Genomic DNA, 13,011 nt, shown 5'->3' with positions numbered 1-13,011 from the left:
GGAGGTAAAGGCAAAAAAGGCCATGGTGGCAAAGTAAATAAAGTATAACAAGTAAAACACTGGAATGGTAGATTTATAATTTGAAGAAAGTTCAAAGTTCAAATATAAATAATATGGTGCAAAGGAGCAAAATAATAAATTAAATAAATAAATACAGTAGGGGAAGAGGTAGTAGTTTGGGCTAAATTATAGATGGGCTATGTACAGGTGCAGTGATCTGGGAGCTGCTCTGATAGCTGGTGCTTAAAGCTAGTGAGGGAGATAAGTGTTTCCAGTTTCAGAGATTTGTGTAGTTCGTTCCAGTCATTGGCAGCAGAGAACTGGAAGGAGAGACGACCAAAGGTGGAGTTGGCTTTAGGGGTGACCAGAGAGATATACCTGCTGGAGTGCGTGCTACAGGTGGGTGCTGCTATGGTGACCAGTGAGCGGAGATAAGGGGGGACTTTACCTAGCAGGGTCTTGTAGATGACCTGGAGCCAATGTGTTTGGCGACGATTATGAAGCAAAGGCCAGCCAACGAGAGCGTACAGGTCGCAGTGGTGGGTAGTATATGGGGCATTGGTGACAAAACGGATGGCACTGTGATAGACTGCATCCAGCTTGTTGAGTAGGGTATTGGAGGCTATTTTGTAAATGACATCGCCGAAGTCGAGGATTGGTAGGATGGTCAGTTTTACGAGTGTATGTTTGGCAGCATGAGTGAAGGATGATTTGTTGCGAAATAGGAAGCCAATTCTAGATTTAACTTTGGATTGGAGATGATTGATGTGAGTCTGGAAGGAGAGTTTACAGTCTAACCAGACACCTAGGTATTTGTAGTTGTCCACAAATTCTAAGTCAGAGCCGTCCAGAGAAGTGATGCTGGGCAGGCGGGCAGGTGCAGGCAGCGATCGGTTGAAGAGCATGCATTTAGTTTTACTTGTATTTAGGAGCAGTTGGAGACCACGGAAGGAGAGTTGTATGGCATTGAAGCTCGTCTGGAGGGTTGTTAACACAGTGTCCAAAGAAGGGCCAGAAGTATACAGAATGGTGTCGTCTGCGTAGAGGTGGATCAGAGATTCATCAGCAGCAAGAGCGAAATCATTGATGTATACAGAGAAAAGAGTTGGCCCAAGAATTGAACCCTGTGGTACCCCCATAGAGACTGCCAGAGGTCAGGACAGCAGGCCCTCCGATTTGACATCCTGAACTCTATCAGAGAAGTAGTTGGTGAACCAGGTGACGCAATCGTTTGAGAAACCAAGGCTACTGAGTCTGCCGATGAGGATGTGGTGATTAACAGAGTCAAAAGCTTTGGCCAGGTCAATGAATACGGCAGCACAGTATTGTTTCTTATCGATAGCGGTTACGATGTCGTTTAGGACCTTGAGCGTGGCTGAGGTGCACCCATGACCAGCTCTGAAACCAGATTGCACAGCGGAGAGGGTGCGATGGGATTCGAAATGGTCGGTAATCTGTTTGTTGACTTGGCTTTCGAAGACCTTAGAAAGGCAGGGTAGGATGGATATAGGTCTGTAGCAATTTGGGTCAAGAGTGTCACCTCCTTTGAAGAGGGGGATGACAGCAGCTGCTTTCCAATCTATGGGAATCTCAGATGACACGAAAGAGAGGTTGAACAGGCTAGTAATAGGGGTTGCAATAATTTCGGCAGATAATTTTAGAAAGAAAGAAAGGGTCCAGATTGTCAAGCCCAGCTGATTTGTAGGGGTCCAGATTATGTAGCTCTTTCAGAACATCAGCTGAATGGATTTGGGAGAAGGAGAAATGGGGGAGGCTTGGGCGAGTAGCTGTGGGGGGTGCAGTGCTGTTGAATGCAGTAGGGGTAGTTAGGTGGAAAGCATGGCCAGCCGTAGAAAAATGCTTATTGAATTCTCAATTATAGTGGGCTTATCGGTGGTGACAGAGTTTCCTATCCTCAGTGCAGTGGGCAGTTGGGAGGAGGTGTTCTTATTCTCCATGGACTTTACAGTGTCCCAGAACTTTTTAGAGTTTGAGTTGCAGGAAGCAAATTTCTGTTTGAAAAAGCTAGCCTTGGCGTTTCTAACTGCCTGTGTGTATTGGTTTCTAACTTCTCTGAAAAGTTGCATATCGCGGGGGCAGTTCGATGCTATTGCAGAACGCCACAGGATATTTTTGTGTTGGTTAAGGGCAGTCAGGTCTGGGGAGAACCAAGGGCTATATCTGTTCCTGGTTCTACATTTCTTGAAAGGGGCATGCTTATTTAAGATGGTGAGGAAGGCATTAAAAAAAAATAACCAGGGATCCTCTACTGACGGGATGAGGTCAATATCCTTCCAGGATACCAGGGCCAGGTCGATTAGAAAGGCTTGCTCGTTGAAATGTTTCAGGGAGCGTTTGACAGTGATGAGTGGAGGTCGTTTGACCGCTGAACCATTACGGGTGCAGGCAATGAGGCGGTGATCGCTGAGATCTTGGTTGAAAACAGCAGAGGTGTATTTAGAGGGCACGTTGGTTAGGATGATATCTATGAGGGTGCCAGTGTTTGCGGCTATGGGGTTGTACCTGGTGGGTTCATTAATAATTTGTGTGAGATTGAGGGCATCAAGCTTGGATTGTAGGATGGCTGGGGTGTTAAGCAAGTCCCAGTTTAGGTCACCTTGTAGCACGAGCTCTGAAGATAGATGGGGGGCAATCAGTTCACATATGGTGTCCAGAGCACAGCTAGGGGCCGAGGGGGGTCTATAGCAGGCGGCGACGGTGAGAGACTTGTTTTTGGAGAGGTGGATTTTTAAAAGTAGAAGTTCAAATTGTTTGGGTACAGACCTGGATAGCAGGACAGAGATCTGCAGGCTATCTCTGCAGTAGATTGCAACACCGCCCCCTTTGGTCGTTCTATCTTGTCTGAAAACGTTGTAGTTAGGGATGAAGATTTCAGAGTTTTTGGTGGACTTCCTAAGCCAAGATTCAGACACAGCTAGGACATCCGGGTTGGCAGAGTGTGCTAAAGCAGTGAATAAAACAAACTTAGGGAGGAGGCTTCTAATGTTAACATGCATGAAACCAAGGCTATTACGGTTACAGAAGTCATCAAAAGAGAGCGCCTGAGGAGTAGGAGTGGAGCCAGGCACTGCAGGGCCTGGATTCACCTCTACATCCCCAGAGGAGCAGAGAAGAATGAGTATGAGGGTACGGCTGAAAGCTATAAGAATTGGTCGTCTGTGACGTCCAGAATAGAGAGAAAAAGGAGCAGGTTTCTGGGGGCGATAAAATAGCTTCAAGGTATAATGTACAGACAAAGGTATGGTGGGATGTGAATACAGAGGAGGTAAACCTAGGCATTTAGTGATGATGAGAGAGATATTGTCTCTAGAAACATCATTGAAACCAGAAGATGTCATAGCATGTGTGGGTGGAGGAACTGAGAGGTTGGATAAGGTATAATGAGCAGGGCTAGAGGCTCTACAGTGAAATAAGCCAATAAACACTAACCAGAACAGCAATGGACATTGCATATTGACATTGAGGAGAGGCATGCTTAGCCGAGTGATCAAAGGGTCCAGTGAGATTCAGACAGCTAGCCGGGCCATAGGTAGCAAGCTGGTGGAAGATGGAGGAAGGTCTGTTTTTAGCCACCTCGTGCGTTTCCGTCTGTGGGTTAGTGGGGTTCCGTGTGGAAGGGGGGACCAGTCCAAGTTGGCAAAATAGTTAGTTATAGTGGCCCAAGAAAAGTGTCCGATAGACCTATTCAGATCGCAGCCGATAAGACAGCTAACGATTAACGATTAGTGGGCCGCAGATGGGCGATCAGGTTACGTCGCGACGGAGGGGCCAGTTGGATAACTCCCTCAGGCAGATAACGTCGGTGGTCCAGTTGTGAAGGCCCGATGGGGCTCCGCATCGGCAGTAAAACAGGTCAGGATAGGTGATTGTAGCCCAGGAGACACTTCAGCTGGCTAGCTCAGGAAAAGCCCACGAGTGGCTGACGGAACTCTTCAGCTGGCTAGCTCCGGAATAATGTGTGTTAATTCCGGGACCGACGTTGCCAATAGTCACTCAGGTAGCAGCTAGTTAGCTGCAAGATCCAGGTGTAAATGTCCAGAGCCTGCGGTAGAAATCGGGGAAAGGAGAGAGAATAGGTCCGGTGTGCTCTGGTCTGAGTCGCGCTGTACAAAAACTGGCGATAGCTTTTCGAGCTAATGGATAGTTGAGGACAGCTAACCGTGGCTAGCTGAGCTCCAACGTTAGCCAGTGAAAATGGCTAACCTCTGGCTAGCTTCTGTTGTGGATTTCGGATTTGAGGTAAATAATACTTTATTTTTTAAATTGGTGAGGCGGGTCGCAGGAGAGTGCTTTGAGGTTGAGTTTTAGAAGAAAAAATGTAAAAAGATAATGCGAAGAAAAATATGTAAATATATATATACACGGGACACGACAAGAGGAGGGTAAAGGACGTCTGAACTGCTACGCCATCTTGGAACATGTATAACATGAGGTAAAAGGGAATTGTCTAATGGTATTCTAAAGAAACTGTATTTCTCAATAAATTATAACAGAAGCAGTACTACTGTACTGTGCTTCACATCCCTGAAACGGATAGTTCTTCTGGGTTATAAATTGTAGCAAAGCGATACTGTAACACAATGATCACCAACAAGGGCAAAAGAGTGTACGACATTAGCTAGAATGAGCATCCTCAATTCCAATACATATTTGATGATGATGTTATATTGAATGTCAGATTTGGTTTAATAGGAAACATTTCAGTACAGCTCCTTATTCATAGTATGCAACATAAACCCTTAAATGGCAACAATAAAAAGCCCAGATTCCAAACATAGCCAAACTGATAGTTTGTCTTAGCTCATGTGTATAGCCATCCATGATCAAAGGAAACAGTAATCATGAATCTGTAGATTTTTCCTAAGAAATCATAAAGCTATCATGAGTTTGTGACATCTTGCTCCACACGTTAGCCTAAATACTGAAATATCTGAGCCTTGCGGATCAAGAGCAGGAGTCAGTGTTGGGTTTTTATGTTTCAGCACCAACCCTGGAAGAAGGAATCATTGTAGTAGTGGAAATTGATCTCCTTTATGAGTTTGTCAAACCTTAGAGCACATAGTGGTGTTTTTCCATGCTAAAATCACCCACCAGAGTGCAATAAGCAGAAACCTGATAGCATTGGTTTCCCGTGTGTGCAAAGGTCGAATATATTTATTGTTCATGCTTTACCAGCACTGACAGAAAGTGAGGAGCATTTCTCATATGAAAAATGTTCGTATTTTCAAGGCAAAATAACAAGATACTTGATTTCTTGAAGAAAAGCTCTTGAAAATATAGTAATACTACAGTATTCCTTGAGCCTACAATAGGTGAAATATTTATTTGTCTGATGGGAAAGTTGCTAGTCTCACATTAACAAAGAATGCTGCTCAGACAGCATTGTGTTACTTTGTGAGTAATCTCAGTTAACCCATACATGTTAAGAGAAGTGAATAAGTCCAAATAACCGGAACTGCTGCTGCTCGTTATCCTACACATCCCATTCAGTCCTGACAGATTCTTCAGTTAAAAGGCAGAATTGGTCCGCAAGAGATTACTTTGTGAGTTATCCAAAGGGAGAGAGAGTTATAAGCCATTTACAAGGCAATAGAGATTAACCCTCAATGCAAATCAGATCCTGCAGTTTACTGTGTGGTATAAAATGTCATTGGGTCAGATCATGTGTCTTGCTTCCTCCCACTGTGCAATCAAAAACAGTGCTTCTGCTCATCATTATTTGGTTGTGGGCTGGGAGTAATACATACTTGACCTATGGTTTTTCATAGTGAGTCTTAGAATTGACATTGGTTAATAATAGAATCTAGAAACATACTTAACAAAAAAAGTGTTTCAGTCTAGTCTAATAACTGCAACAGCAGCCATATTTGATCACATAGCAGGGCCTTTAGTTTGATTACATTTTTTGTTATACCTGATGAGTCATTGAAGTTCGTATATGGTGTCTTAGCCCACAAACTTTACAGCATATCTCAAGTGGTACGATTTCATTCTGAAAAGATTTATTTGTGTTTTGAAAATTGAACGAGTCTTTAAGGGACTAAACAAAAGGATCTATTAAGATATTAATGTAATTAGTTCAGTTCCGGATCACATTATATGCCACCATAAAGCCTAGTAACGATCAACTAGTTTATTTGTGCTGTTTGCATGATGTCTTTCTTATCCGATATAGGTTGTAATTTCTATATGCTCAGTCTGAGCGCAACCAGATCCCCCCCACAATATCTGATATTTCAAAATCTGATACACAGAGAAAGTGAAAGTGTTGTTCGTAGTCCTGTCTCTGGAATATAAAGTGTTGAAAAATGTCATAGGAGAATAAGAACCTTGTTCATAAAGAGCTAGCATCAACTGCAGTAGTTCCTACAGATAGTTTACCAATCCCGACAAGTTTTACCTTGAAAGAAGTGCCGTCTTTATGTCAGTGTACCATATAGCGCACTGTAACTATAATGTCAAATACGGTGGAGGCACTGTATTGTAGTTGCCGTCAAAAGCAACCATTTGATGTCTTTGTGATGATAGCTTGACAGCCATGTCTCACTGTGTTTTCCACTTGAAGTATTCCAGTAGGAGTAGTATACCCATGGAAAGAAAAAAAGGAGACATACGTTTGAAAGAAGGATGGTAAACTTAGATCTTTCTTAAAGGTCCAATTCAGCCATTTTTATCTCAAAAATAAAATAATTTCTAGGTAACAATTAAGTACCTTACTGGGATTGTTTTAAATTAAAGTGGTCAAACATTTTTTATAAATAGCTTCTTAGCAAAGAGCAATTTCTCAAGAAAGAATTTAGCTAGGACTGGGTGGGGAAGGGAAAACTGAAAACTATCTGTTATTGGCAGAGAGGTATGGAACTCTCTCTCTTATTGGTTCATTAAGTTAAAACAGGCTGGAATTTCAGGCGGTCTTTTCAAACAGCTCTTACACTAAAAGGACATTTTCATAATTTTCACAATTTCACAGTATTATTTCAACCTCACAGTGTGGAAATATATCTAAAACGTAAAACAATCTTAATTTTTACTGCACTGGGCCTTCCCCCCCACAAAGAATATCACATTTACATAAGTATTCAGACCCTTTACTCAGTACTTTGTTGAACCACCTTTGGCAGCAATTACAGCATCAAGTCTTCTTGGGTATGACGGTACAAGCTTGGCACACCTGTATTTGGGGAGTTTCTCCCATTCTTCTCTGCAGATCCTCTTAAGCTCTGTCAGGATATATGGGGAACGTTGCTGCACAGCTATTTTTAGGTCTCTCCAGAGATGTTTGATCAGCTTCAAGTCTGGGCTCTGGCTGGGTCACTCAAGGACATTCAGAGACTTGTTCCGAAGCCACTCCTGTATTGTCTTGGCTGTGTGCTTAGGGTCGTTGTCCTGTTGGAAGGTGAACCTTTGCCCAAGTCTGAGGTCCTGAGCGCTCTGGAGCAGGTTTTCATCAAGGATTTTTCTGTATTTTGCTCTGTTCATCTTTGCTTCGATCCTGACTCGTATCCCAGTCCCTGAAAAACATTCCCACAGCATGATGCTGCCACCACGCTTCACCGTAGAGATGGTGCCATGTTTCCTCCAGACGTGACGCTTGGCATTCAGGCCAAATAGTAATCTTGGTTACATCAGACCAGATAATCTTGTTTCTCATGATCTGAGAGTCTTTAAGTGCCTTTTGGCAAACTCCAAGCGGGCTTTCATTTGCCTTTTACTGAGGAGTGGCTTCCATCTGGACACTCTACAATAAAGGCCTGAGTGGTGGAGTGCTGCAGAGATGGGAGAACCTTCCAGAAGGACAACCATCTCCACAGAGGAACTCTGGAGCTCAGTCAGAGTGACCATTGGGTTCTTGGTCACCTCCCTGATCAAGGCCCTTCTCCCCAGATTGCTCAGTTTGGCCGGGCGGCCAGCTCTAGGAAGAGTCTTGGTGGTTCCAAACTTCTTCCATTTAAGAATGAGGCCACTATGTTCTTGGGGACCTTCAAAGCTGCAGACATTTTTTGCTACCCTTCCCCAGATCGGATCCTTGACACAATCCTGTCTCGGAGCTCTACGGACAATTCCTTTGACCTCATGGCTTGGTTTTTTCTCTGACATGCTGTGGACTCCAATCAAGTTGATGAAACTCCCCAAGGATTATCAATGGAAACAGGATGCACTTGAGCTCAATTTCGAGTCTCATAGAAAAGGGTCTGAATCCTTATGAAAATAAGGTCAATCAGTTTTTTATTTGTAATAAATTTGCAAAAATTTCAAAAAAACTGTTTTCGCTTTGTCATTATGGGGTATTGTGTGTAGATTGCTGAGAAAAAATATATATTTAATCAATTTTAGAATAAGACTGTAACGTAACAAAATGTGGAAAATGTCTGAATACTTTCCGAAGGCACTGTATGTTAATAACTTGTTCAATCAAAACAATGGAAGAGATATGGGGATTCCAAGGGGCGTTCCTTAATAATTCAGGTGCAGGATTCAGTAATAACAACATTTTTTGAGAGTAATCCATTGAGAAATGGGAAGATATTATATCACTGTATTCCAGGCAAACAACAACATCGCAAAAGCATCTGCTCTGTAGCATACAACTCAAAGATACAAGCTTTATGGCAGTGCATTGTCCTCATTTAAAATATTGGTTTCACCCTGCCTAATGTCAAATAATAGTGCAGTGCCGCCATTCAAAACCATGATTCAAAATCCTTGTTTTTGCGATAAATAAACAAGCCCAGCTTGCTGTCTGTTCTGTTCATGGTTATATGAATCACTAATACGCCCATCAGAATGAGAGTTGGCTGTGTCCATTATGGGAAATAACCCCATCCCTTTTTCTGACACATTTTTAAAGGCCTACATTTTCCATGAATATGAACATAAAGTCACAAATGCCAGAAAAAGGGGAATAGACAGACGCATTGCTTTTGTGTTCTGTGAATCCCAATGATCATTCAAATGGCCTGGGTTATACAGAGCATGTGGAGGGAAGCAGAGGCATTGATCACTCCAGTTAATGGCACCATATCCTACGTCCCAAATTGCACCATATCCCCGCTCCTATGGGCCCTAGTCAAAAGTAGTACACTAAAAAGGGAATAGGGTGCCATTTGGGACACATCCAATATGTTTCACATGGTGGGTGAGCCTGACAAACAGCAAGTCGATGCGCCCTGATTTTCAGCTATAGGGTGCAAGGTGAAAGATTAGTTTTTTATTAGATGACATTACCACTCTATAGCCTTGGCTTGTCAGGTGGGTGGTTAGAATGCGTAAGTACATGCTAGGAAGATGTGTTATATGATGAGGGCATAATGTAGTGTCTAACCACATATGAAAGTACGTTGTTACTCTGCCTCCTCGTGTCAAAGGAGACCACATTTCCGGAAGTAGGTAACCATAAGGGAATAACATCTATGATTATCTTGTACCAGATATGTAAGCACAGGCAGGTACATAATAGGCTACTTATCACTGCTTATTCTGTTTTCCAAGAAAAAGGGAAGTAGCATACAGTACCAGTCAAAAGTTTGGACACATCTACTCATTCAAGGGTTTTTCTTTACTACAGTTAGTGTTCAATTATTGCATGTGAACGCATGCCAACAACATAGTAATTTAGTAAGGTTTTTTCAGTAGTAGTTCCTCTGGTATTATGCCCATGTCAACAAATAATCAGGCAGGAGGTCTATCGAGATAGAATGCAATCAAATTATTTACCATTAAACAAAGCATTTTAACACTGAACAAACTAATGGATCCATCAAATACCTATTGCGACATTGCATGCATTTGAGACTGATAGTATGAAGAGAGGTGACACCGCAAGTCTGATGTGTAACCCAATTGAGCCGTTGAATGTGATAAACTAAAACTTTATGTTATCAACTAATTTGGTGTTGGCTCACTCAGGATCATTGAGCACTGTAATGACCTGAGCCTGTCAGTTTAACTACAAATGTACTCACTACAGTGTTGCCAAGAGTAGCATACAGGAATATAAAAGCTCCAGCCCCCATAACAATTGCAGGTCTCACTCAGTTGGGCTTTGTAAAAAAGTACTGTGTGTCTTCATTGCAGTGATTTGATAAGATACTTCATAGCAGCTGCATAGGGAGATAACTTGCCTAGGGCATAAGTAGGAAGTCTCTGGATGGTTTAAATTGACACTGTAGTGAAATAATATAATGATAATATAATGATAATGTAAATTAGGGATATGAACCATAATTGCACATTAAAAGGTATAATCCATAATATAAATATCTGGTTAAAATTAAGAAAAGTGAAGAAAATAAAAATATATTGATGGTTGTGAAATTATTTACTTTTTTAAGATTTAAAAAACTAATCGTGTTTTTATGGTGATTGTTTCTCAATTTCTTAGATGAATTCAAGGCCTTCATGAAAAAACTACCAACGGACCGTTTTTTAAACACATCCATGGTATTCAAGTTTTGGGCAACAGATGCAGCTCTCCAGAAGCGCTACAGCCAATTGGAGATCAGCACCAATTTGGTTCTTGGGAAAGCCCAGAAGATTGTGAGGAAACTCTTCACTCTGAGCAAGCGCTGTCCCAAACTGCCAAGGATCAGCCTCTATAGAGAAAGGTACGAAAATGGGAACATCACATGCTCTTAAATGATTGCTCAAATATATCTGCCATATCAGATGAAAACTTGTTTATATTGGCTTTTGAACATCTTACACCTACTTTATTGGTAAATTACATAAATGAACTATTATGTAAAAACACTTGATGGCATTTTATCATCATTGTTTCCTCTTTTATATCAAGTTATGTTGTTTGGGTCAGGTCTTCATGCTCTTCACCCTTGACTTTTTCCCCATTTTGTGGTGTTACAGCCTGAATTTAAAATTTATTAAATTGAGATGTTTGGTCACTGGCCTACACACAATAACGTTAAAGGGCATTACGCTTTTTTCGAAATGTTGTCCTGAGTCAGTAAGTATTCAACGCATTTTTTATGGCAAGCCTAAATAAGTTCAGGAGTAACAATTTGCTTAGCATGTCACATAATAAGTTTCATGGACTCAATAATAGTGTTTAACATGATTTTTGAATGACTACCTCAATTCTGTACCCCACACATACAATTATCTGTAAGGTCCATTAGTCGAGCAGTGAATTTCAAACAGATTCAACCACAAAGACCTGGGAGGTTCTCCAATGCCTCGCAAAGGGCACCTATTGGTAGATGGGTAAAAAAACAAAGCAGACGTTGAATATCCCTTTGAGCATGGTGAAGTTATTAATTACACTTTGGATGGTGTATCAATACACCCAGTCACTACAAGATACAGGCGTCCTTCCTAACTCAGTTGCCTGAATGGAAGGAAACTGCACAGGGATTTCACCATGAGGCCAATGGTGACTTTAAAACAGAGTTTAATGGCTGTGAAAGGAGGATGGCTCAACAAAATTGTTGTTAATCCACAATATTAACCAAATTGAAAGAGTGAAATGAAGGAAGCAGGTACAGAATAAAAATATTCCAAAACATGCATCCTGTTTGCAACAAGGCACTAAAGTAATACTGCAAAAAATGTGGCAAAGCAATTCACCTTTTGTCCTGAATACAACGTCTTATGTTTGGGGCAAATCCAATACACCACATGACTGAGTACCACTTAGGGCTGTTGCGGTGACCATATTAATGCCAAAGCGGCGGTGGCGAGTCATGAAGACAGTTAAATTCCATGTGACCGTTTAGTCATGTTAATGAGGCTTCTCCCAGCTCTGATGCCACTGATGGTCATTAGTAGCCTACCAAACTTGCTAATAACTGCCTTGTACTCGGCAGTCTATTGTCCCTCTAATCACTCAGACATCAATGCAAATGTAATCAAAATCTAATCAAACATGAGCTCATGTCACGCAACATTTCTATAGGCTATGTAATTGCGCAAGAAAACAGAGGAGGAACCCATCTGCTTTCTATAGGCTAGGGCTACTATATTTATTTCTCAACTTTCCTAATATTAAGCACATTGCTTATATTTACAACAGGAGTATTGCCTTACTTGGCTGGCATGAAAATGAACCACGGGAAAAGCGTCCTCCATTCGCTATTTAAGTATTTTTTTCCCACTACCACTTTTTCGATACAGGTGCATGATAATGGTCCATTCTAAATCAAAACAAATTTGATGCATAATTGCATTTGCGGTCACTTTTGAGAATGGTGTTTCTCACTAATAGAACATTCACGCTTATAGCCTACTACCATGTGCGCATTTCTGCGCTTATAATGTGAAGAAATAGCATAATAGTTTATCAACATTATATTTAAGATAAAAACGTTCTGATCTGTTGCGTCAGCCACATTGCATAAAAATTGTTTTTTTGATGGTAGTGGTTGTATGAATTTGGGATCTATCGCATCCCACAACTGTCCCAGACTATGTTTGGAATATTTATTTCTCGCACAGAATAGGTCAACCTTTCCACTATGGAGGATAGTAGATTGACATAGGCTAGTGCTTTTGCTGTTCATTAGGCCTACTCATGTTGTTGGCTAACGAAAAGTAAATGTGGACAGTTCTTCCAATATCTTCAATATGCACCTCGAAATTTGATAAGGATGCGCGCAGTTGCATCCCCGATTTGTCGGTCTTCACTTGTAGCCTGTGAGAAAGATCCGATCACGTGATGGAGAGCCATGTAAGTGAGAGGTAATTCAGAGCGCGCAGCACTTGGGGAGAAGGGCACAACGCAAGCACTCAGGGAAAAAGGTACAACACAGCACTCAGGGAGAAAGGCACAACGCAGCACTCGGGGAGAAGGGCACAACGGCCACTGGCTGCAAAAGGCATGGATTCTTTTAGGGTGCATTACGGCCACACTTTGTTAACCGCTCAACACAAAATATCCACATGTGCGCACTCTCTCAAATCGTTTGGAGAAAATACCCTTCATTTTTTATTCAGCTTGGTTCAATTGTATTCTTCAAACTATAAAATTATGCCAGGGAA

At 41.7% G+C, this 13,011-nt stretch overlaps 1 protein-coding gene across 1 annotated transcript in view; it reads left to right on the top strand.

The window, feature by feature from the left end:
* Nucleotides 1–13,011, top strand: part of brinp2 (BMP/retinoic acid inducible neural specific 2) — a 122,663-nt gene that overhangs the window by 103,517 nt on the left and 6,135 nt on the right. Inside the window, exon 7 of the mRNA XM_014190641.3 lies at nucleotides 10,403–10,625. Coding sequence (XP_014046116.1) covers nucleotides 10,403–10,625 — 223 coding nt within the window. The remainder of the gene's footprint in view (nucleotides 1–10,402; nucleotides 10,626–13,011) is intronic.

Source organism: Salmo salar, chromosome 03, assembly GCF_965601325.2.
Source record: "Salmo salar chromosome 03, fSalSal1, whole genome shotgun sequence".
Classification (NCBI taxonomy): Eukaryota; Metazoa; Chordata; class Actinopteri; order Salmoniformes; family Salmonidae; genus Salmo; species Salmo salar.
The sequence above is the reverse complement of the archived record's forward strand: the minus strand, read 5'-3'. Positions and strand labels throughout refer to the sequence as shown.